Genomic DNA, 26,369 nt, shown 5'->3' with positions numbered 1-26,369 from the left:
GTCAAATTATTTCGAATGCGCTTGCCAACGTGGCGCATCCCGCAGAGCGGAACTCTCTTTGGGAAATATTGCGGTTTGTTTACCTCGAAACTACCGTTCTCTCTTCCGAGCCGCGCGACGCCAGAGGATCTGTCTCTGTCACTTCGTGTACAAAGGACTTGCGGACGACAAACGGGACAAGGGGAATCCGATGGCGACGACGAACGAGTGTCACATAACGATAGCTTATTTTGCACGATGAAACTCAGCGACGGTGACCACAGCAAGGAGGACCGGAAGATGGCGAATGGCGAGGTCAAGTCAGGGTTAGTCGGACTCGATCGAATCGCCCGTTTCCGCAGCCCGCCGGATTGTTGGCAGTTTATTTCCGCTCGACGTGAAAAGGAGTCGATGGGGGTGAGAATCGAAGTGGAACGACAACGTTGTCCTAATCACGATGTGATTTATCGCCGCCCGCGAGCCTTGACAGATCTTGAAGCGTCGCCGCGTTGGTACGCAGACAGGACGGAAACGTCTACGATTTCTAGTTTATCGCGCAACCAACAGCGACAAGCAACTTATCGGAAGTCTGTTAAAGAACAAACCGCGCGATGACGCTGAAATAGCGCAAACAACAAAAATCGTGTGCTGAAGGCTTAACGACGAGCTCGCGGTTGCTGTGTCGTTCACACCGACGACGATCAGAACACGCGCGACCTAGAGAAATCGAATAGAGTACAAATCGCGACACTCGAACGCGTCTCGATCTCGAAATTTTCACTCTGTTTGTTTGTATAGGCGCGAATCGTGAGAGAAGCGATTGTCGTCACATGTTCGTTGAGCGTGGTATGTATTTTTGGCATTTCCCCGCTCAACCAATTTATCTGTAATTGAGTTGAGCTAATCCTCTGTACGACTTGGTCATTCATATCGCGTGCGAATATTGCGGCTGTATGACGTTGTTAGTAAGTGCCAATTTAACTATCGTCCGGCGAGCCAATTCACCAACCTGTCAAACTGTCACTATGGCGGGCACGCGAGCACGCGCAAAACGTCCAACGAGTCTGTACATCGACGACGATGGACAATTTTATTTTTAGCCGCATCGCGTCGTGAGGATTCATTAATTAAAATGAAGTTCACGAGAAATGAAATGCCAAACTCGTTCAAAAGAAATTGCTTCTCTTTTTAATACTTACCCCCTTCGAAGAAAGTTAATTGTCGGTTTAAGTGACTGTTGGCCATGACTGAGAAATGCGGATGTCAAAGTGAATGAGATAACAAAGTGAATCAGAGTGTGCATATTAAACAACAAGATTTATTATTCGTATATACAAACGTTTACATATCCATTGAATTAATCCACAAAGCACATTCGTAGACAAAGACATTTACGCTCATTTCATCAGACATACACGAATGGTTTTTTTTTTTTTTTTTTTTTGGGAAGGCTTCCGACGAAGAGACAGAGAGAGGTGACGGGTATATCTTTTTTTTTTTTTTTTTTACGGCGGAAATTATTGTCTCTGTACACGCGCGTGATCGCGCCCGGCTGAATCGAGACGACGCGACGACGCGACGAGAGTATCACGTTTCTTTTTCCTTTGGAACAAAACTGAACAGCTATTTCTTACTCCTAAGTGAAAAAACCAACAAGAATAGGAATGTGTTGACAAGTCGATTGGAAGGAAGATCGATCCTTAACGATATTTATTGTCTATTTACAAGCGTCGATAATCGCGCGTGATGATTTGGCGAGTATCCGGAGGAGCGCATCTCGGGTTTCTGCGCGGCAACGCGTTTATATCCACTCTCTCCGTCTATATACAACTCTCCTGTACACGCAAACTTCTCGTGTAGATATCATGAGTGCGGTGCACTGGCAGTGTGCTGGGTCGTATCGGGCTCAAGCTTTTCTCGGTCTTCTCCACGTAACCGTTCGGGTAGATCCAGGAGGAGTCTTTGGCGTGAAGCACCGACGAAGGTGACGGATAATCAAGATCGTCAAAACATCTGAAGTCCTTGGCACGTTCGGACGGTTTGCCGGATGCGTAGCTGGACGGTTCGAAGATGTCTGGCCGTCTCTCGACGGCCTTGCTGGGTATTACATCTGGGTCGTCGTCCGGCAATTCCGCAGTTATTTGCTCCTTCAGATTGTCCCGTTGAGTTGCCTCGTTCGTCGGTGGTACCACCAGTGGCCGTCGGTTCTCTTTGTTCTCTGCGTACTCCGCCGGCTCCGTCTTTGCGGTTTGCGTCGGATGGCTGCGACGATACAGCGTTAACGTAATCCCGACGATCAGAATGCAAATAGCTGTTACACCGCCGGCGAAGCACGCCACTAGGAGGCTGTAGTCGGTCGTCTCGTCCGAAATCCCGCGACCTGCGGACCAAACGTCAAACAGACTCGCGTGTAAGTGTTTGCTATATTTCCAGCGACTAAGTAGCGTTTTGTTAGTTATCCGTTATTATAGAAAACTATTTTATCGAGTAAATTTTATCGATTTTACATGCAATTCTGTTGACTTATCCGACGATGATGATGATATCTACTTGCAAAATGAACACGAAGCGAGCATTTATTGATCGCGCGAATGTCAAGTTAGTTTTGGACCATCGACAGTGCGCGCACGTCACAATTCGATAATTAAGCGGCAATCAGCCACATCGGATTAGTGCGTAACGACGGGAACCCGCTCGGAACGTTTTCTTTTTCGGTACCGTCAAATCGATTTCCATTAAACGGCAAATTTCGTATCGGCAATTTACGTCGCGAGTGACATTTTATCGGCACGCAGTGCATTACGGTTCTTTAACATTACATGAGATGAAAATCCACACATCAAGAAGAGAATCATCGTGCAAATTTCGACATATAATCAATCCTGATGAATTTATCGTTTTTTTTTTTTTTTTTTGATAAGCTGAAAAGTTTTACATTCTCGAATTTTTTATTAAGCGTAATCGTATTTCTCGTTCATTAGATTACATCTAAATATTGTCTGAGACATCAAACATTAATAGAGAAAGAATGTCTGTTTTTCTTCCGCTTGTAATATACTCGTCGCAAAATTAATAGTTGACCGTCATCAACCGAACGTGTGATTTCTTAATGTGTGTAGTATCTGTGTATTCTCTCGAGTGGCAAAGAACATTCGTCCTCATCAGGATGGACATCAGAACTGATGACGACATCAACAGCGTCCAACATTCGCTCCGACGTGTTCGGTAAACGAGATTCGCTTTTTCCGTGTACTTATTGGATCACGGAGGAAACGCAGGTTGCTTCCGGGAGCAAAGATTAAGAGAAAGACAGAGAATCGGGTCCGCGGATAGAGATGGCCAGGCTCTTTGGAATTCAGAAAACGCCTCAGTTCGTTAGTCAACGAACGATCTCTCTCACGAGCTCATCGTATGTGTGTGTGTGTGTGTGTTATGTACAAACACATACGTGTGTGTTCACCGTGATGCGTATATACTCGACCCGAACGTATACAATCGAGAACGGAGACGGAAAATGTAAAGGCTGTTGTCCGGGCCCGTCATCTCGGGATTTGAAAAGCCTCTTTTCCTTCTCTCCCATTCCTTCGCCAGCGTTTTCTCTTGCTATACCGTTAAGAGAGAATGTTATCCCCGCGCAAATAGATGAAACATACTCGGAAACGGGTTGACGTAAGATAGGAGTGTCTGAGGATCTTGAAGCGATTTCCGATATGCAACAAAGCGGTGTTCGCGCGCGCAGTTTGAGATTCGGAACTAGCGAGACACGCGTGCGTGTCATACGCACGATTGTATATACGGGATTCACTCATACATGTACAATTGTACGCTCGTGTTTCCACACGGCTGGAAATCGCGCGCGAGTCGACATGAATAATCCACGAGGATGAAAATTAAAGACGATATATGCAGCTAAAATAAAGCAGCGGCGAGAAAAGGGACTTTATGGGATTTTAATTCCAAAAGATAGCGGGATATGTTGAGAAGCATGGCAGTTTTGGTAACTGCACTTTTTCAAAAAGCAAGCAGAGTCTGTATAAATCACGTCGAAAAGTTTTGAAGAAACGATTTCGACTGTAACGTCAAACGTAATTTCTTTTGTCAATATATAAACTAATATTTGATCCGATTTATAGCGCCATCGAGCTTGTCATGTTTAAAATACGATCACGACAAATATTTATTTAGATTAATGGAATCTGAAATAGATTTAATAGAAGAATTTAAAAGTCTATCACGGAGATCGATAAACTTTTGTTAATATTTCACCGATGTTGAGATCTAAACATATATCATTCGATCTAATGTGTCATTATTGTACGACGACAAAAGTGTTAAAGATAATTAAAAATAATTAGATATTTAGAGTATTCGTGAATAATTAAAAACGAAAAGAGACAAGAGCATGGTATGTAAAATAATAATTGTTTACAAAAGCTTATGTTAAACAAAAAATGGAAAAAGACACATTGAAGAAACTAGTTTGACGTCAAGTAAGCATTTTAAGAAATCCAAATGCGTGCATAATAGCGTCGAAAATAAACAGAAGCGTTTATGCGACGTGTATACTTAATTTCGTCGTGCAATTTGGTCCAATTAAGAGCTCTAGCCAAATGTTTCGAAATTCTTTCTGCGATGGTTAGCGTTTATTAACTCACCTCGTTATTATTTTGCCGCGGAAGTTAAGATTACGTAATGAAGATACGAGAGGATTAATCACGACGAGCAAACACTCTCTACCGACGTAATATGATCTACATATATTAAGATCAATACCCGGAAATTACACTGAAAAGAATATACTCCATGAAAAATTTTGAAACATTACATAATCCCCAAAGACTTTATATTGTGGCTTTTTAAAATTTATCGATAAAAGTTTATTTACTCGTATCGCACAATAAACACTTAATCAGCTTGACTGTTTTAAGTAATTGACGCGACGATATTGTATATACGCGACGCGCTTATCTGTGAGTGTATCGTCCTACAAAACGGATACTTTGAACGCCATTTCATTATGAGAATATCGCTGAAATTTCTCAACTGGCGCTTTAGGGAGAAAAAAAACTTACCAGTGGTGTACATTGCTACTCCTTTGAGGGTGACCGGTTCCAAGACAACGGGGTCGCTGCGACCTTTGGCATTGACGGCGTAAAGATGAAGCCTGTAATTCCGTCCGGGTTCCAAGCCGGGCACTTCGAAAACTGGACCGGACGTGCCGGATCTCTCGGTGTGGTTCAGGTAGATGGTATTGACATGATAAACGTTCTCTTCGTTGTAGACTTCCAGCTCGTAATTAGTCAGGGGCAAACCGCCGTCGAATCCCTCGGAGCACCTGACGATCAACCAGTCCGCGTCCCTCGAGTCGGTGGCTTTAAAGTCTTCGTGACCTGTTTTACACGAACGAACACATTTCGAGATGGTGCTAAGCTCTCCCTCTTCCCCGACGGAAGAAAAACACGCGGTCTCGGTAGACCTAATTACTTCTCTGCGCGAGCATTCTCGCAGCAAAGTACACTTGATGGCGTCGATTAGAGGGGTCAGTTCGAATTAATTGGATAATAGTCTTCGCTAGACTTTTGTGTCAAACTATACAGTGCTGTAGTTAATTAACGATAGAGTACTTCGATTTTAATTGACTAAAAATCCTCTGATTGCCGTAAATCTGTATAAAATGAACGGATGATTTTCGTTAGCAAACAAATATAATAGTACAACTAAATAGAATATAATAGTATTTGCTAGAATATAATAAAGATACTCCAATTGATAACAACTTTGTTAAAAAAGTAAATAAAATTATATATCCAATAAAACAGCGTACAAAAAAAAGGCGCAATCAAAAGAGCCAATAATCGATAACGACAGACCATTTAATTTGACGAGCAATTGCGTCTTCCGAGGGGAAACAAGGACACAAGCTATTGAACGCGCAACGACTATAAGACATCATCTATAATGATGGCCGAGTGTAATGACATGCAGTTAGCAGGTCGTTGAGAGGGTTCCGGGAACCCTTCCCAGTTCACTTACCCATTCGATACGCATAGGGTCCGGTCGACTGGAGGGCCGAACAGTTCTGTAAAGGATAGGGCTTCCCGGCAACGATGATCTGAAAGAGACAGGGTGTTCTCTGCACCCCGATCCGATTTCTCGCCCAGCAGGCGATCGTGCCGTAATCCATATCGTTTTCCGGCGTGTAATTCAGCCTGGAGCTGTGCCAGTGGTTCGTGATAAGACTGAGCTTGACCTGCGTGAATCTAGTAGTCGGCATGTTCATCAGCTCGCCGGAGTTGTTGAAGGTCCAATGGAAGGTCGTGGGTGGCGGTTTCGACTGCACGCCACAGACCAGCGAAATCGTTTCGTGCTTCAAGGCGCCGACCACTTGGGTGGAAGAGCCGTCTTTGCAGATCGGTGCGTCTGAAAATACGAGGGCGCCGGCTGGTAGATTCAATTTACCTCTGCGCGCACACTGCCACTCTCGTAGGTAGATGTCACGGTCGTTCACGTCGCGAGAAAAATATAGCCGCCACGATTGGTGATTTCCATATCTTACAGCAAGCGCGCGTCGATAATTGACGCTTCTATGTAATGCAATTTAGATACCAGAAATATCGATAATATTACAATAGGGCAGAGGCAAATAAATGTATTAAGAAAATTAGAATAATAGTGTCGTGATATCAAAGAAGCGTATTCGAAAGATTAATTGAAAATACTTTTGCTGCATTTTAATTCGAATTTCATCGGATATCAATTTGAACATAAACGACGATATTATACTTACACATTACTTCGAGAGTTACAGGTCTGCTGGTGGTTCTTCCTTCGACGTTCACCGCCATGCAAGTATACTCTCCGGCAGAGGCTTTCGTCACTTTTTGCAAGACAAGCGATTTACCACCGGGAAGAATAATTCCTGCGGTGGTATTTTGATGCAACTCCTCGCCGTCTTTGAACCAAATTAGCTTATAAAACTTCGGATTAGCCCGTACTTCGCACTCGAAGTACACGTCGTCACCTTCGTTTATATCATTCGCCTTCAAACTAAGACCCAATCTAATGCTCACCACCGGTGCGTCTGAAAGTCGATAGCGAAAAGCAGATCTCTCTTATTTATTTCGTCTCATATTAAAAAAAATCGTGAAAAAACAGTAAAAGATATCAAACTTAAAATATCAAGTCAATGTTTCAAGCTTTACGAGAAGATTCTCGCAAATTACAATCTAAAGTAACGGCGCGTAGAACGAGGCGCGAAAGTGTTGACTTACAGTACACCAGTAGATGCCATTTGTCCTCCAAGGCACTGTTAGGCACCACGGGATTTTCCGCTCTGCATGTCAGGAATTTTCCATCGTCCTCGATAGTTGGCACATAGCTCAGCACGCTTCTCGTGACGTTCGAATTATCTGCGAACTACGAAGAACTCAGAATCCATGCCACCGTGACACGGACACGTGTTCTGCACGTCGAAAATGAAAGTTGTCCGTTCGCGAAATATATACTCACATTTCTAGCCATGTGTTTCACCTGATGGAGACCTTTCCACCAGGTGATCACAGCCTCTGGTCTCGAACCCGAACTCAGACACTCGATGTCATACGTTTTCAACGCCGATAAGTGAGATCGTTTAGTCGTAATATTGACCACCAGTGGCTTTACTGTATAATAAAGAATTGTTTGATAAAAAAACGTTCATTTGATTAAAAGCCGGGGAATTTTTTTTATTATAATTCGCAAATGTATTTCAAACAATGATAAAATTAACACAAATTATACACGATCTAATTACTCACGATTCACGTCCAAGGTGATCTCAGAGGTCAACGGCGTCATAAGCTGAGTATTGTTCGCCTTACAAATTAGCCTCGCCCACAGCAAGTCCCTCGTGACCAGGATGTCCAACCGATTTATCGTTATATCGTCGTGTTTCTGCATGTACGTGCCATCTTGGACTTTGTTCTCGATATACCACGTGACCTGTGGCGGAGGCGACCCTCCGATCACTTCGCACAATAGAGACATCTTGCTTCCCTCGTTAAACGTTGACTGTACTTTAATCGGAGTTCCGCTAGCGTACGAGCCGCTAAATATCACCGGTTTTTTTGGCGGCACTGTCAGCAATTAAATTTTGACTCTATACAGAGCTTTACTCTTCCATGATGTACATCAATCAGCGCACGCGACAATATCGTGTTGTCTCACATTACGCTTTACTTAATCATTTTGTGATAAGATCGACTTCGTCGTAAACGTGCATTGTCGTCGAATTAAACGCTAAATGATAATTAAGTCAAAGCGGCTAAATGTTTATTTATTTTTTTATTTTTTATTTTGAGCAAAGCATTTTTACTACAGGTGAGCAACATCAACACCTGTTGAGTCGACACTATAACGTTCAATTAAATCAAAATCATTTATTAAATCAGAATCATACTAAATACTGCTGACTGAAGCTTTGACATCGACTTTACGACGATGACTGGTTATTCTGGTAACTCGCTGAAACTGATCCAATAACATTTCCCGATTTCGTAACTTCATTTACGTCTCATGGCTGAATTTCCACATGACTTTATCTAATATCTACTACGCGGAAGTTTGAGGCCGGCGAATCAAACTATCTCTCCGATTTACTACCCGTTTCCCGCGGTTACGCACCGTTCTCACCGTTCTGTATCCGCCGGATATAATACAAAACGAATAAATCACGGGTGAATGGAAGCAGTCCCGGCCATATGTGTGCCGCTTGATTAAAATCTCGTAAAGCACAATCCGCCCGCAAATGTGCCGCTCGATAAGCCGCGATTTTGCATCATAAAATACGACACATCTTATGTCATAATAATAATAAATCATTGAAAATTATTTCTATCTGCTATAAACATGTTTCACTCTAAGCAAAAAAATTTTTACAGACGAGATAATCTTCCTCTTGAATTAAAGGGATACAAATACCATATATATATGTATCAAACTTGGATTTTTTAAATATTATCTAATCTTGCAACATCTTGTGTTAAGATAGACAAATAGAATCAATACACACGACGACTCTCAATTGTGTAGATATATTTTTGCTGAAACTCACCTATGACCGTGAGATTAATCTTCTGATATCTCGTGGGACTGTTCTTAAAATCTACCCTGCATTCGTATACACCAGCATCCGTAGATTCTAAAGAATCTATCTCCAGCTTAGCGGGCTTCGCATCCGTCCTTATAACTGCCCTTTCACCAAACACATACGGATCCGACCACAGCGACGCCTTAACCGAACTTCTCCGAGCGTCCATGCTGTATATCGGCTTGCCGTCTTTTCCGTCTTTGTACCAAAATACCATGATGGCCGTCTCATCTTTGGTCGGCGGATCAATGTCGCAAGGTATCTGAGCTTTGAAACCGGCCACTGCGCTAACATCTAATACGGATCCTGAAAAGTACGGGAAAGAGGCAGAGTTATATTACTAAAGAATACGACCATTTTGTAGAATACGACTATCTCTAGTCTCTCTTTCTCTCTCTCTCTCTCTCTCGCCGAATTTTTCGCAAAACATTTGTAATTTACGTACGTATACGTAATTCAATTAATAATTTGTTTTTCCGAACAGAATTAATCTTATTATTCTACACGTCACACACACGTGCGCAAATTATTCTCTCTCCTGTATTCACATTAGTCAATCAAGCTTTCTCTACCGAGCATATCCGTCTAATCCTCTCTTATTGTGTAATCCGCAATAGTGCGCTACTCCATCGGAATGCGCGCGTTTTCGAGCAAGTTGTGTCTCGCCGCATCTCTGCGGCTACGCAAATGGTATCTCGTATTTGGTGACAACACGACCCGCTGTCGTACGTTTTCTCGGTGAGACCGCAAATTTAGAGTTTTAGTCAGTCACCGTCGGCGTCGATCGAGTTACTGCAAATTGGTCGAACGGCCCCGGCAGCTTCAACAACCATCGGAGCCAGAGTCAACGCATTGGAGGCAGAACATTGCACACGAACGCGCGCGTACATACATGGATGTGCACGCGCGGCTGTGCATGGAAACAAAAGTTCCCCGCACAAAGCGTGCACGCTCGCGCCGACGGGGGCTACACAATCGGGTGAACCCAATTAATCGGTCTACTTGCCGATTTATACCGGGCGCGGTCAGCGCGCCGACCGTGAGCGCTATTTTATTGGCTTTCATAGCCGTCTCATCAATCGTTCTGGCACCTAACACACTCGGCTCGGCCGACCGCCGCGGTCTCGTTATCCTCTCCCTCCCTTTGACCTTAGATGTAACAAGAATTACCTTCGAAACTGGTATCGTCCGTCGAAGCACTTTACTCGACGCCAGAGATTAATTGAGCGCGAACGCGGCCGACATGTATCGGCTTTTTCCACTGCGAGAATCAACGTCGAGTGCGGCGAGGGAAAAAAGCGCAGTTTGCGGTGGCCGGAGTATAATAAGGAGTTTATCGAGGAAGTTCAATCAAGTTCGATAATTGCGAGCGATCAATTGATTTAGGGAAAATTCTGTCACGTGAATATGTTTTATCTCATCTTTGTATATATTCTCTATTGTTACTCAAGTGCGTCTTTTTTTACCATTTTTTCTTATATTTCATATATCTGATTCTCCGAAGCTATTTTCTCACTCTCGAAATAAAATTACGTGCGCGATTCTCGGTTATTTTCACACATAATCCGCATGACCTGGATCTTGCATGCATTCAGATTCTGCGCATCAGTTGATGGCGCAAGCTCTGAGATTCATTACGGATGATGGCAGTGTTAATGATACGATGTAATTAATGCCAAGTGATGAATGACCGTACGCACGAAGCAACCCGTTGCAACAATGACACAGTGCACGTGACTTCCCTCTCTCTCTCTCTCTCTCTCTCTCTCATTCTCTCGCACCTTTATACGCTCAATTAATACGCGCAGACTCTGATTATTCGCACGAGGACGCGCGCTGAACGTCACAAAACGTGTTACGTGAACACTCAAACAAGCAACAAACTAACAATAAGATACACATGTTTCCGCAACGTAATAGGAATTATGTAGATACATTTGAAGGATTGTGATGTGTTGTATGTGCGGCAAGCAGATTTTACTACGTTGAGGAGATTTGCAAACACATCACTGCGCCGTCGTCGGAAAGAGTAAAGCTGCAAGTTCAATATTTAGAAAACGTATTTCCTCGACATTAACGACCGAGTTACGGATATAATCAGTTACGAAACGTGTCGATTAAACGTTGCGTAGGGCGGAAAGGGGTCGTTAGTGCCGCAATTAAAATGTTAATAGCACCTGCGAGTCCTATTACCTCGTTAAATCCTCTCATGAACCTCGCAAATTGATGACTTAGACAATGAACCATCGACAGACTGAGGCGGTACGCGGACGCGTTTACGTATTCCGTACGCGTGGACGTGCGCGTGTGCGTATTCTCTCTCTCTCCCTCTTTCTCTGTACGTGCGTGCGTGTGTGCGTGCGTGCGTGCGCGCGCGCGCGTGCGTATGGTGTGCGTATCGCGTGTTTACTTGAGAGTATGGCGAATATCCGTTTCTCGGATATAACGGCGGAACACATACGTATCCGCCGACATGACGATCCCGGAGTAATTATTCAAAGCAAACACGAGCGCCGTCGTGGATCGGTAATACATCGCATTATCCGGCGCCGTGTATACATGAGACCGACATATACGGGATTTAAGCATGGTGTATGATGCGGATGTAAAGTAGCTCGCTGATTCGGCAGGACAGATCGTAGAATTGTTGACGTTGCGCGAAATAACCGAACAGAAATTCGACGACAAACCGGCGTCGATACCGTTGCGATATGGCTCGCCCATTACTGCATTTGATATACGATCGCTTTGATAAAAAAATTAAAAAAAATCAAACTTTTCCCCACTTTCTCATATTCGTACAGCAAAATAACCAAAATAGACAAAACGAGATGTGACAGCCGCGAAAAATCACGTCGTCGTTTTGCTTTTAAAAATGTCAAACCGCTGCGATTTTTATTTACAAGCTGGAACGCGAAATTCGGTGATATTGATGTTTCATCGACTGGTTTTTGTTCAATGCAATAAATTCAATTTGCGTCGCCAATTGTAAGTCGTGTAATTCGCGCATAGCACCTCCGGAACAAACATTGCGGAAGCGCAAACGTACAGAAAAGCGACTTCTTCTCTGTAGACTCAGACACGTCGTTCGCAAACCGACGACACTTCGCAAATATACCGAAGGTGGAATCCAGCACACCAAGAAGCAATAAAAAGAAAGTAGGTGGATAGCGTTTCAAGGACGAACTGGCGCGACTCGCGGAAATTGTATTTCGCATATTTTCATATATTTGCGCTGAATATGGGAGAATGGAACACCCGAATTGAATTTCCGTCTGTATGTTACCTTCGCGCGCTTTCCTTGCCGCTGCTGTGATGTGAAAATAGAACGAACATGTTCAACTCGATAGAGAGTCGAGAATCTGAAAACTGAAGCTATTAATCTTTAACTAACAATCCGCGCCGATTTCTCGGATATTTTCGCGTATCTGCAAAGAACAAATGGCTGACACTTTCGTGCACGAACACCTCGCCATCGCGCAAACACACAAAGTGCAACTTTCTCGCCAAAGTAAAGAATGCACTGAGGAAACTTTGACAAAACGCTCCTTACGTACTTTCACAGTCGCCATAGAAAAGGGAAAAGATTGAAAACGGGACATTGAACGAATATTCCATTTCTCAATAGAGAATCATCCTTTACAATCGTTTTCTCTTCTGCAGTTCTCCAGCTATCAACTTGATTCAGTCTCTGCGTGTAAACAACAGAGACAAAAGGTTTTGATTAATTTTAGAAAGCGCGTTCAGATTTATGTATTAATTATTTTTAGTCAATTCGCCAGTTTAATCTCGTTTTACTTTGTTATTTATTTGACGTGTTTAAAAGAATAAATTCAAAGGAACGTTTGATCTCTTATAAATTGTAAAGCTTAAATCGAGATAACTAATTTTCGGTTGTGTATACTTTCCTGTTCACGGCTTTATCGTGAAAAACGAATCTGCGCCCGATGATAGGGCTGTGAATGAACAAAAATTAAACTCATTAAGAAGCTGTGAATTTTGCTTGTCCATAGCGATTATCGCCAGCCTGTTTAACTTCGTAACGTCGGTAACTCGTTTGGAAGCTGCGCGTGCAAACACCGGCGGTATGCAAACGTGGTGCCGGCTCCTTTGCCGCCGCATCCGAGGAAAACGACGTCACGCCGCCCCCAAAACCGCCGACTGAACAAACACGCGCCGGTATGACGAAGAAAGCAAACCCAGGAGAAGAGATCGAGGATGAGGGAGACACACCGGCGGATGTATACAAACGCACGCAGGGAAAGCGTAGTAGGTAAACCGGGCGGATATTAGACGATCGTAGAGAGAGAGAGAGAGAGAGAGAGAGAGAGAGAGAGAGAGAGAGAGAGAGAATTAGATGGAAGTAGATGAAGCGGTAGAAAGGAGCGAGGCATCGAGGTAGAACGAATATAGACGCGCCGGCGTGAATCAATTTATGATAAATCATTTAACACGTCCCAATAAAAGGCAGACGTGGAAACACAAGCGGAGATGTCTGTGTGTACCTTTCGCCACTAGACCCGACGTTTATCATGTGTTTGTTACAACAATACCGATAACGGGAAAAGGTAACAAATGCGATAAGGTGTAAACGTGTACAAAATTCGCAGTAGGATAATTGGCACGTGCTGTCGGATATCAAGATGACAAATGTCCCAAAGCTGAAAAACACGCGATCAAATCGGTGAGATTTCACCGGAGAACAATTTTCTATTTTTCGTATTGCTGCGTTTCAATAGCTCGATTTTCCACGTTTGGAAAAAAATCGAAAACTCGCTCAAATGATTGTACACGTGTTACACGTGTAGCGTAATTTACTACAAGCATTTCGAGCATTTTGTCTGTAACCGTACGTGACGCTTTTAAAATGTAAAATTACTAAAAAATTAATTTAACAGTAAAATTGTTTTTTCTCAAATTGACACATGAAGTCCGAAACGTTCTTCGGAATTTTCTTCCGTGTACAATAGCAGTAAAAGGAAAACGTTGTAAGAACGCATACGTGTCAGTCTAATACGACGGTTGAGTGACACACGTATCCAGGACTATTCTTTCCGGGTTGATGTCCGAGTGTTATGTTCTACATTTACACAATCAAATATTCTATATATTCAAAATATATATCCTCACCTATTCTCCCCCACGTACAAAAAAAACGACACAGAATAAATATCAGTATTAGAAGAAAATTGACAAACAGTAGTTACGTGACCTCCTTTTGAAAAAACAAAATAGAACAACAATGAATTAAATAACTAAAAAAAGTTTAACATTATGTGAACATTTTGTTATGGTAAATTAATATACGCACACATACGAGATTATATTAAATTATGATAAATTACATAGCTTTATTGTTATTGCTAAATTATTTTTTCCCATTTTGATGTTCTTAAATCTCTGAATCGCCATAACAATTGGCGCACGTGGTGTATTGTGTATCGTGACATCAAAGCGACATTTCCATTACGGAGGCAATTTTGTTCCTCCAAAATTTGGAGTTTTCGACGTAATCCTTGAAATTACGTGACACGAAATAGCAGCGACTGTCGTCTTCGTTAGAAATAATCCATCGGGACTGCGCCAGTGTCGTCCGCAGGAAGCCTGGAACTGCACCGGACTCGAATTGTCAATTCCAGCAGCCATACGTTGCCTCTACATTCGACATTATACACAGCGTTGTATACATTGAAGGTATGTTTGTCCAGTGTGATAGCCAGAGGGGTCTGCAAAGCCATCGAATGACGGAACAAGGTAGCGCATGCTTTATGCACACTTGGTTACGTTTTATGTTTTTATTTGTCTTTCCTCTCTTCAAAAACCGCCGTTTTATTCGAAAAACAAAAATCTGTTACGCATTGAATATGAAAGTAATTTCTACCTTTTCGTTGATAAATTATTTGCTGTATGTGCGCTGCGTGTGTAAATTCAAATATAAATTCGGCCGTTCTACATGAAACATTAAACGTGAAATATATATCCACCTCCGCACAACTTTTTTCTCTCTTTCTCTTTTTCTTTCTCACATACATGCACACACACACACACACACACACTGATGCGTGTGTAATTCCAGTGCACTGGAGTATGCGTGTGTAATGGAAGAATCAAGAAAACGTGAACGATGCCGCAAGAGAGCAGCAGAAACGAGAGCGGAAATAAATTGAAAGAGCAAGATATCGCGATACAAGTGTAAACGCAAGATGCAAGATGAAAGGTGGTAGAACACGCGCGTATAAGAGAAACGTCGAAGATGCGAGGAGAGTGGATTATTATGCAGGATAGCGTTTGCACGCGGAAGAGACGAGAGGGAGGAAGAAGAGGAAAATAACTCCCGGAGCAGGTGCGACAAAACCGGTCGCGCATCCGCCGCCGTCGTCAGCGTATTTACTAGTCTTCAGAGATAGGCAGTAACCTTTCCACCTACCATATATATTTAAGTTTCATCGAGCACATGTTTCTTTACGAGAACGAGGCGGCAAAAGAGATATCTCTGCTGAATTACGGAGCGTGTCGTAATTGGGAAATAAACTGACGGGAAAATGTCGGTAACCACAGCGTCGTAGAATCTTGCAAGATTATTGTGCAAAGAAATGCGTGGACATCTTCCTTTATCCCGTTGTGCTCCCGAGATACTAATCACCCGTTTTAGAACAGTCGTGATTACAGTTTAAACGTCGCTTAAAATTAAACCGAGATTAAAGTTAACTGATGCGGATAACATAAAGATAAATCATATAACAGCTGGAAAGTTATCTTTATATAATAATTTAAATAATAAATATAAGACAAGGCAATGTAATTTTATCGAATGCGATATTTTAAAAAGCGAGGCATTAGTAATTTTTATATTAAAATCTTATCACGGAGAAACGTAGCTCTTTTGTACGAGAGTGTTTCGATGTAGTACGATTTCATCCGATTCTGAGCGATCCTGGAAGAAACTGTGTCAGCTAAAAAAAAATCGTACTATTTTCGTGTTAATCAATGCCGATGACGGTGTTTCTTTCGTCTGGCAAACTCAAGAAGCGTATAAAGATTCGGGCATTATAGAGAATCGGTTGATGGTTGGCTGATCGTTCTTTGGCCAAATGAATCTAGATTTGTGGGATAAAATGGGAGAAAGCAAGGTCTCTCACTGTGCTTTTTCGCCGTTCCTTGCATAGTCGCGCGCGTTCGCGAAATCGCGCCATCACTTCTCTTTCACCAATCCCCCGTCTCGTCTGTTTGTCCTTTTTCTTTCTTCCCTCTATTTGCTACATTCGCCTAAATCTTTCTTTCTTTTTTCTCTCTGGGGAAAAACTTCGACGTTACTCCGGCTATTTCCTTCTGGGACGTTTTCAAGACAATCGCCAGACCACGGACAATCGCGTGAGCCAATCAGTCGCGCATTGAGTCGCGTCTTCTCGTTGAACACGAGGAAGGGTGGCGAGGGATATGTGTGTGAAAAGAATAGACGAGATAGAGGGAGAAACGTAATAAAAGCAAAACGTCGAACAGACGTCCTCTTGGACCAACGGAGCGAAAGCAGCTTTCCCTAGTCACGCTTTAGCGTTTCGTGGAGAAGAGCGGATTGTGAAACAGAATATGAAAGACGGGAAGAATGAAATACGAGGATTGATAAGATAATCGAGGTTGCATAGAATCGCGCGTGAAATAACGACACACGATACAACTGATTTTTCGACTGTGACGTCGCGCCGCATTAGTTCGGCGGAGATTAATCGAAAATCGGCGCGACTGGTACAACAACAATTTGTACCGCGTGTTTCATCTCGAAATATAGTTTTTTATGATCGTGCGATCGCGTGCATTAGACGCGATTCACGTCGATGTTCCGTTCCGCGAGAAGCTCATTAGCCGCGACGTTGTAGACACTCGCCTGACACACAGCTGAGAAAACGTGAACGCGATCTGTGTAATCTATGGATTATACACGATTTCAATGAAATTAGGTACTCCATATCCGAGCGGTGTAACGGGATTGCCGGTGAAGCTGTAACGCGCGCGTAGAACGCGCTGATTGCCTATTAGTCTTCGTCAACGGTGTTATTCAAGCACCTGTCTGCTGTAGTCTGTGGCAATGGACGATTACCTGTCATCGAAACTGTGGCGGAGCGGCGCCGATTCAGCCGTTTAGGAAAATCAACCAGGTGAAGCGCAACGTTCCGCACTTCTGCCGAGTGATCGGAAGAGATAATCATTCGTAGCCGAATATATAAGATGAGCTACGCTACTGAATCTATATCCATCTTGTGCCGTCTCATGCTTTCACTCAGGAAGGAGGATGGGAAGAAGAGAGAGAGAGAGAGAGAGAGAGAGAGAGAGAGAGAGAGGGAGATTTCTCTCCGGCATTGCGACTTTATCGCTCGAACGGCCGGGAGTTGAAATTCAGGAGCTCCCAAATAACTCCGGGCGAGATTATGATCAAAGAGGTTCTTCCTCGCGCGCCGGAGATCGTTTAAAGAACTTTTGGGGAAAGGAGTTTTACGGGAATTACGACTTAGTGCGCTTTGTAAGTAAGTAATCGGCGTGAAGTGCGGGCGCGGAGAGAGAGTCGCGGAAATGTAATTTGCCACAAACGCTCGCGTATAAGAGCGGTTCGCAGCTGCTTCCCGGCGAATTCGCGTGTACGATATCGCTTCGCGCGGAAGTAACTCGATGAATACGGAGCAATAATAACGTTCACATGCACACGGATCCGCACAGAAGTGCCAATACAACGAGGAGTGTTCTCAGGACGGATCGGGCGCTTCTTGCGTTCTATCTTTCGCCGCTATTTGCTTCAGCTTTTTGTCAGAAACCGCACTCGAAGTGCATTATACGTTACGTATATACGTATGCCCAGCACGTTTCTGCATCTGTCCTTGGCAAATTTTCCTCGCTTACTTTCTGTCTTGTTGAAGGTTCTTTCGTTATGTCTGTACATGTCTGCGTATCGCGCACCTGTATCAAAACAGACACTCGCAATATGGTTTAATCTTTAATTAATTTGCATAGTGAGAGAATGTTTTAATATATATATGCGTTTGATCGTCTCTCTTAAAAAAACCGTAATCACACGCGTGACGATTATTTGTCATTTTGATATATTATTTTTCATATCAATAGCAATATTAAGCAAACGTATCAAATTAGGTTGACAATTACAATATTGAGAAAGATTCTCTCTCTTTAAATTTTTATACGGCGTAAAAATATAACACAAATAGAAGACGTTACAAGAATCGATTTGTTTTAATGAAAAAGACTACCATTTGGCGAGCGGCCAAATCGAAAAGTCATGAAATGTATGTAATTCCGACGTCTCGCGAGTCTTTAATAATTCATCAAGATTCCTATGTAAAATTAGCGTTGTTAGTATTGAATAAATTTCGCCAGTTGTGCCGCGGCATTGTAACGTTGCCGTCGTTCTCTGCATTATTCTAATTAGCTATAGAATGTATACTCAGTACGTGCATAACGCAGCATAAATAATTGAAAACGCGCAGGCGGGATAGAAGCAGGACCGTTATGCAGATACGAACGAAACGCACACTCCGGCCGATTATTCCCGACGATTAACGTGCAGCCGACAAACACGTCGTTTGTAATATTTAATATCAATAATGTCGAAAATCGTCAACTCGGTGCGCGGAAAGAAAGTAAACTCTCTTGCGCAAGCGCATGTTGATGTAGTGCGTGAATAAATAAAACGATTATTATTCGCGGCTTCCTGCGGGACATTCGACTCTCTCTCGTTACTCCCTCGTTGTAGCCGGGCAACTACAACATTTGTGGGATCGCAAATCGTTTATTTGCTCATGCAAATCCTTCCTTCCGCTCCGTTCATCGCGAGCGTATTGTAGACAGCCAATAAATACGCTGTGTGATCCAACGGATAATCAATAGTCGAAGTGGAACAATCGCGTGATACAGGAAAGTCAGTCCGGCTGTTATACAGTTTTGCGTTTCACGACTTTCGCGTGCAAACGAAGCATCGGACTCGTTGGAGTTCTCGAAAGTACGTAGGTTAATCAACGCACATCGGGAGAGAAAACCTAGAGATCGCATCCGTGACCATGCCAATTGTGCGTTGAAATCGAACGTTTGATTTGTTTCTGTGTTGAAAAAACTTGGCTGAATACAACACATTGGTTTTGCAAAACAGAAGCAACATTTTTACTTAATGATTTTAGATATAATAAACAAATATATAATTTTTTAATTGTAAGATTTAGCAAAGAAAAGGCGTATCCTTGAGAATTAATTCTTTTTTTTACATCTTTCACTTTTTTGTGCCTGAATAGTCCTATCGCGTCAGAGGAGAACCGCGGCAAAGTAGCGCATTAGTCACAGCTCGGCGGAGCTCGCGAAAAATTTTCGCCGACAGGTTCTCGTAGTAGTGAAAAGTTCGACCGGTCGGCCAGCCGGTCGTTCGTTAGCCCGCCAGGGACTTTGAAATACCGTGGTTTTCTGTTTTTCCGCGTGTTACACATATCGCCTGACCGTGCCGACTTATTTCGCGCCGGCGTACCGAACGTTGTACACCGCCACCACACCATTGTGGAAATAGTTCCCGCGATGTTTCTCCTGCCCTTCCTCTTCTTGCTTCTCTCTTTCTTTCTCTCTTTTTACCTACTTTTATCTGCCGCACCGCTCTCCTCTTGACCGTTTTTTTAAGGCCGGATATTCTTCTCTTACGACCGAGTCATTCCTCGCGCTCGCTCCGTTCGCCCGCTGGCTTTTCCTTTCTTTTCCGGTTACTGCGGTCGAAGCCACCGCGGCGCCGCCGCCATTTACGCGAACATCCTCGATAATAAATCCCGTCGAGTGATTTACGAAGTATCCCTCCTCCCCCGAGAGCTTGCGCCCCGATCTCTGGCCGCCCGCGCGTACCGCCTTTCGGGCGTAGCTCGCGTACAGTTTGAAAATTAATAACGCTGACGGGGCAATAGGCGCCGTAGCGCGACTTTTACGTGTGACTTTGCGATCGCGGAATTAATTATCGCGACTTTTCACGATTTAACAAGCACGTTCATGTGATCGTCGATTGTCTTAGTATATTTATTGTTAAAATCCTTTAATTCATCAGTATAGAATAGTTTGAACGTATATCTCGTATAAAATTCGAAAAGTATAAAAGAGAGATTTTAGAGATGACATTATTCGTTAGAAAATGCAATTTTTCACGTCGAGTCGTTGTCGCGACGCATATGCTGATTACGTCGAGAGAAAGAAGAAAAAAAGCAATAAAAGAATTAATATTATGCACGTGCCTCTTGCTAAACATCGCTGCAAAATGCAAGCGGTAATATGCGAGGCGGAAAATGATATCGCCTGGCGCTTACGAGCCGGATGCGAGAAAATCGTGATATCGAAGAAGATGACATGATCCTGTTTTACAAATAGGAACTGTTACGACATTGGTGCGCAAGAGACATAAGCGCAATGGGACGGAAACGAGAAGCAGCAACGACGACGACCAAGGCGACGACGACGCAGAATCTCGTTGCAGCGCAGCCCATTGCATGGAAGAATCTTTTGATAGCCAAAACTTTTATTAAAAATTGCTTCTTGTTACTTCTCTCTCTCTCTCTCTCTCTCTATCTCTCTCTCTCCCTTGCGCGCGCGCACGCATCTTCTGCTTCATATCGATATCAGAATGTGAGCGTGTGAGAAATGTTATCGAGCGAATCTGAGCGATTGCGTTTTTCCACACGAACAACACTCAAAGTAACCGAATCCTTTCTTCGACTACAATAAAAATGCTGTTTCATCAAATGGTTTTACGTAGTATTTCAGAATTTTGTGTGAAATTCCATACTCGATTAAAAACTAATACCAAGTTTAACGACTCTGTAATTTGATCGAAATAACTGACGTTCCTCTTCCACCTTTGTGTTCATCCACCGGTTATCAACGATCGGGTTAAAGCGCGCGGTGACTTCTGTAACGCCGTATACTCGTTCTGTATACGCGCAGAGCACAATCGCATGGTAAAATCACCGGCAGTAAAATCGCCCTCCGTGCAAAAAGCGCAAAACGAAAGAAGGGACGAACAATACGGCGTACCGAAAATATCGGCCGCTTGCCGGATTCGCGACGTCACGTTCCAAACTGCAGTTGCGCATCGCGGTTTCCGAATGGGACGAACGTGTGTGCCGCCGGGTATATGCAAACTCGGGCAAGGCGGAATCGCGCGCGCCCGGATGGCCGACCCACGCGGAGCTTCCGGTTATCTGGAGTCACCGATCGTTACCGTGTATTTTGCAGTCGGACGTTGAAGCCCATTTTTATCTTCTCCTTTTATTTCTTCTTTTGTTTTTATTTGCCTTGTATCTCTTTCTATCTTTTCGCTGGTAAGCCCCGCGGCGACGTGAACGCGAATGACATCTCGACCAACGGAGTACGACTACTGCGCTTTCTCGGTTTCTGTGGTTCTGCGCTCTCGTCATACCGCCGCCGGCTGTAATTGCAGTTTCCTTTTATTTCGAGTCCCGTATAACGCTCGCAGAATACCACTCCGTGTGCTTTATAAACTTCCCCCGCATCTTCTTATACTCCGATATGAAACTCGATCCGGTGGCTTGCCGCGACCGCGGCAGCCACGACGCGCGCGCGCGGCGATGGAAGAATTTTAAGTTTCCATTCACCGAAGTTGCACTTCCGTGGAATTTCAATATCTTCGTCCGTAATGGACCGTTGCTACACGCATTACGCTCTATTACTGGTACGCGGCTTACCGCGAGATCTGCAGTCGCTTTAAGAACGACGCTTCGAATGTTAGATATGTGTGGATATTGATACTTCTCTTCTTCTAATACTTCTTATACAACACTCGCCATGAGTTTTAAAAATATCAAGTTCAACAGTCGCTTATTATATCAAATCATTATTTCCGATTATTTTTCTAGTCTTCGTTGACATAAAGAATCACGAAGTAATTGAATAAGTTAAGTAATTTTTGTATTTTATATCTCTTGTTTTTTATTACAACAACGTGAGACAATTTTGTATATTAAAAAAGTCGCGCAGGTTTATAATTTGTTTCATTCTCAGCACTATACAGAATGTAAAGTCACGATACGATAAACGATTGTACGATATATGGACGGTATTTGATGCCTCTGATCGTAATCTATCCGGTTTAACGATCGAATAAAAATTTAATGTCCACGTATCATAGCAATTGAAGTAGATAAGTTGGCGTTACTATGAACGTTCTATACTCGTATTAACTTTACAATCGTCCTACTTTGATGTATAATCGGCGCTTAAACCATGACAAGGACGCTATACGTTGCATTGACCCGCGGAAAATAATACTGAAGCTGTCATTAAGCTTCCACCATTTTATTCTATCCATGTTTAATTTCATTTATTTTTGTTTTGCTCGTTTATTCGAAACTTTATAGCGCTCAGTACGTAAATATCTTGATTATAAAAGTTCTAGCAAAATAATTCTCTATTTTTCACATAAATCTTTTCCCCAAGTCCCCGGTCTTTTTTCGTCAATGCATTCAATTTCAAACAAACCAACAAAGCGCACTCGAATCTACTGCGTATACACCATTATACGTGTTTGTGTATGCGCATGTGTTACACGTAGAGGTTATCCCCGCATAGGTTCCATCGCGTTGGTTCCTGATATATACGAGAATTCACGGGACAGGAAGGGAAACGCGGTAGGAGCGGTAGGGTGCGTGTGCGACGGCTTTGATTTTCAGCCCACGATACGCTACTGCCAATTATTCAGCGTACATGTTGGCCTATTGTGAATCTGTCGAGAGACGGTGGTCGATTACTGCATCCGAAGTGGAGCCGTTATGTCAATTTGCATAATGCATCGATTAAATAAACGGGTTGCGGTCCTGTCCGATGTCGTGGAGCACGACCGACAGTGGCGGAGAACGCGTTCGCCCGCGCCGTCCGCAAAACAACTATTGACAAGCGGCCGAATTCCCAACACCGTTCACGTTCTGTGCGTGCATCAAAATTAATGCACGCCCCCTTCACGTAACTTTTTTTTGCGATCACGCACACCGCGCGTTGTCGCGCGGCGCGTGACGATTATGAGATTGTCGTTACCGATGTCATTACGGTCGGCGCTTGTCCTTTCGCTATTAATTAGAGGCATGATCGCGCGGTGCCACGCCGGAATTTCGTCGTGTCCTTCTATCCTATAAATCAGTCATGTCATTTGACATTTGTCAATAACCGAACTATCGGTTAATGATTATCGAACAACTTTTTATGTCTTGCTCGATTTAATTGCGCGTTTGATATTTTACTTGTTCGAAGTGTTGTACAATAATTTAAATATTTGATTAAATAATTATCACATTTTTTATATATTTTCCAATTATTACCGTTTTCCAAACGCTTATAGTACTTGTCTGAAATTTTATGTGCTCGACTATTGAATATAGCTGACAAGTGATAAAGAGAAAGTTTTATCTGCCATACAATCGCGCGTGATTCGAAATAACATTTAATTCAATGTTTCTTAATAGATAAAATTTGTTACTCAATTTTTAACTCTTGTATTGTAAAAGCAATTTGCCTGTACAGAATTGAAATCCGTTTTTTTTCAACAAACTGTTATTAATTATTAGTTATTAGTTATTTTATTGGAAGATACTGATCGTTTCTATCATTCACGTCGCTATATCATACTGTCGCCATATCTACTGGTTCATTATTCTGCGTAGCGACATGGAAAATCGATACAAGCATCACAACAAGCATAAGCGATCTTAATGCAGGCGCGTAAATATTTTCACTATGATGAAAGCAGGGAAATATTGCGAGCGTAAACATATTCCCCGTGCTGCCTGCAAAAGCAACGACGATACCTACTTAGCCTTAAACGTGCGCCGGCATTATAACCGGTACCGAGAACTTGGAAAGAACATATAGAAAGAGAGAAAATCTTATAACAAGGACGAGAAGACATATTGTACTGAATCTGAACCAATTTGTTTCTCCAATCCTATTAATGGATGTGAAGACGCGAGCAGGGACACACAGATTCCCTTTCCTCTCTTTTGCAATTATATATTATACTTTATTCTCTTCCTTTCTCTCTCTCTCTCTCTCTCTCTCTCTCTTTCCTTCTCCCTTTTTCTCTTTGCAACTCAAGTTTTTCATTCACTTACGTAGCTCGTTGACATCGTCGAGCAGAACTTCCGCTACGACGAACCGGGCCAGCAAGCTCATCAGCAAAAGCATCCTCTCCATTGTAAGCAGAATGAATCCTTGCTCTTGGTGACCCCGGACCGTCTCGCACAGACACTGGTTCTTCTCCTTAAATCTCCCGTGCTCAAGTGGAAGCCAACGCGGCTGATAACTTTCAATGAGATGAATCTTTGGACGATCCGTCAAGTTATCAGGAATCTTGAATCTAATGGGTACATCTCACGCGTCACAAGACGTGGAGGATCTGTCGAGCATCGATCTGACGAGCCAGGCCGAGTGTTGCCGTGGCCGATTTTTACGGGCCGACCTCGGATAAAACGTCCGATATACACTTTTCACGATAACGAGCGGAGAAGATAGGAGAGGGTCTCGACCTATGCCCTGAGAGTAGAAACTTAAGTACAGTTCACGGAGCACGCGAGATATTCCTCTTCTCTCCGCTGGACTTACGACATGAAACTGAGGATTATAAATAAGTCGCGTAACTCCTTAAGGGCTCAGCTCGATTACACGCGTTATTTATGTATGCGAACTGCTTACGTCGTTTAACGAGGTTACTCGATCGAGTAATTGTACATCCTCTTCTTGCACAGTCTATTGGAGTTCACTTTATACACCACTAAGTCTTACACGCGCGAACTACCCCGTCGCTTTTCTCCGTCATCGCTCGACAACAATGACGTAATGATGTTTTCGAGAACGTAGGACGGAAAAATCGATAGTTGGATGACTATATGTTTGCTATATCTACGTCGAGCGTTACGAAGTGACGTGAGAAGTTACCGTCGTTACTTTGCGCAGGGAAATATTTCACGTTGCACTTTGATATATCGAGATTACAACCTGCTCTTTTCGTTGCGTATCCTTCATTTTCCAACTTTTTCAAAGCGCCGCATCACTTTTAGTAATTATACCAGCGTTTCGAGTGCGTTCGGGAAAAGTAAACTTGTTCATGAGGAAAATGCTGAAGCGCGTGTGCGTAGTAAAGTACCTCTAGATTAGTCAATATAATTTATTTATTCGAGATTTCAGGTACAAGCAAAGGTTAACGATTGCCACGGAATCACTTATCTGTTATTTGTGCTATCTATTTATTAGTGAAAATATATTTCATTTTCCTCGAGAGAAAAAACCGCCGCGCGATATCGCCGTTACCGTATCGCACTTTGGATTAGTGGCTTTTGAATGGTGAACTCGTGTCGAGTTTTCTCCAGGAAACACTTACAGCACCGCATGAGGATGATCTATTGACAGTCGCTTTCATGAACACTCGTCACTGCAAATTGTTATAAGGTCGTCAATCCCGATCGGTATCGCACGCGCGATGATGGATCGATGTCACCGAACGTTGGAGAACCGATCGACCGATCCTTCGATCACACAAACCCTTACTTAAGGTCAAAGGCGCGCTCACTGCTGCGTTGCGCCAGGCCTACTGACGGAGCTGTTGGAGGTTTCGGCTCGGCTCGGTGCAACTCGTGCGAGTTCGTCACCCTCCGGCGCGGAGGGTGGCCGCTTAAAGCGCTCGCCGATCACTTTTCATCCCCCGTCGGAGCTTTCGCGCTCGGTCTCGTCCTACTCTCTGCCTTCTCCGACACTTCGCGAATCGGTACAAGACGACGACTGTTTTCGCTGAAAACGCTAATACTGTGAACGATTAACGCGGAAAGGAGAAACGAAGATTTGTCTGTACTTGGATTAGGTTTTTCACGATTTATCTTTTAGTAGACAATATAAAGAGACAAAAAACTATATACATATATATATATATACATATATATATCATCGTATACAAAAAATATATTTCTGCACACGCGACTTTCGCATTGTCACACACAACATGTACACGTTCTATGAGCTGAATTCGAAAATTAGTACATACTCGCTTTTTTGTTTCTCTTCCAATTAATCTTTCATATCCATACATTCCAATACAGTACACGCAGCTCTTTTTTTATATATGCGCTTTGTGTTGCAGTGAAACGTTACAATTCAAGAATAATGACAACTGTCAACGCATAAAAGCGCGCGTGTGCGTGTATTAAAAGCTAAAAATTGAATTACAAAACAAGCCAGATTTAAT

General features: G+C 43.1%; 1 protein-coding gene across 2 annotated transcripts; it reads right to left on the bottom strand.

Moving 5' to 3' along the window:
- Positions 1-1,464: 1,464 nt before the first annotated feature.
- LOC109864039 (hemicentin-1-like) lies at positions 1,465-25,703 on the bottom strand. Of its 2 annotated transcripts, XM_020444843.1 has the most exons (9): positions 24,247-25,703; positions 9,071-9,412; positions 7,776-8,093; positions 7,489-7,640; positions 7,251-7,395; positions 6,767-7,060; positions 6,013-6,399; positions 5,052-5,369; positions 1,465-2,359 (listed from the first exon to the last, which is right to left on the bottom strand). In XM_020444843.1, exons 1-9 carry the CDS (start codon positions 24,326-24,328, stop codon positions 1,800-1,802), a joined length of 2,598 nt encoding a protein of 865 aa, XP_020300432.1. In that variant the 5' UTR covers positions 24,329-25,703; the 3' UTR covers positions 1,465-1,799. The 2 variants fall into 2 exon arrangements, with proteins under 2 accessions (XP_020300432.1, XP_020300433.1); XM_020444844.1 differs by lacking the exon at positions 24,247-25,703 and having other exon boundaries at positions 1,468-2,359; positions 7,776-8,487; positions 9,071-9,135.
- Between the last annotated feature and the right edge of the window lie 666 nt (positions 25,704-26,369).

Source organism: Pseudomyrmex gracilis, unplaced genomic scaffold (genome assembly GCF_002006095.1).
Source record: "Pseudomyrmex gracilis isolate BER0280 unplaced genomic scaffold, ASM200609v1 scaffold_16, whole genome shotgun sequence".
Taxonomy (NCBI): domain Eukaryota; kingdom Metazoa; phylum Arthropoda; class Insecta; order Hymenoptera; family Formicidae; genus Pseudomyrmex; species Pseudomyrmex gracilis.
The sequence above is the reverse complement of the archived record's forward strand: the minus strand, read 5'-3'. Positions and strand labels throughout refer to the sequence as shown.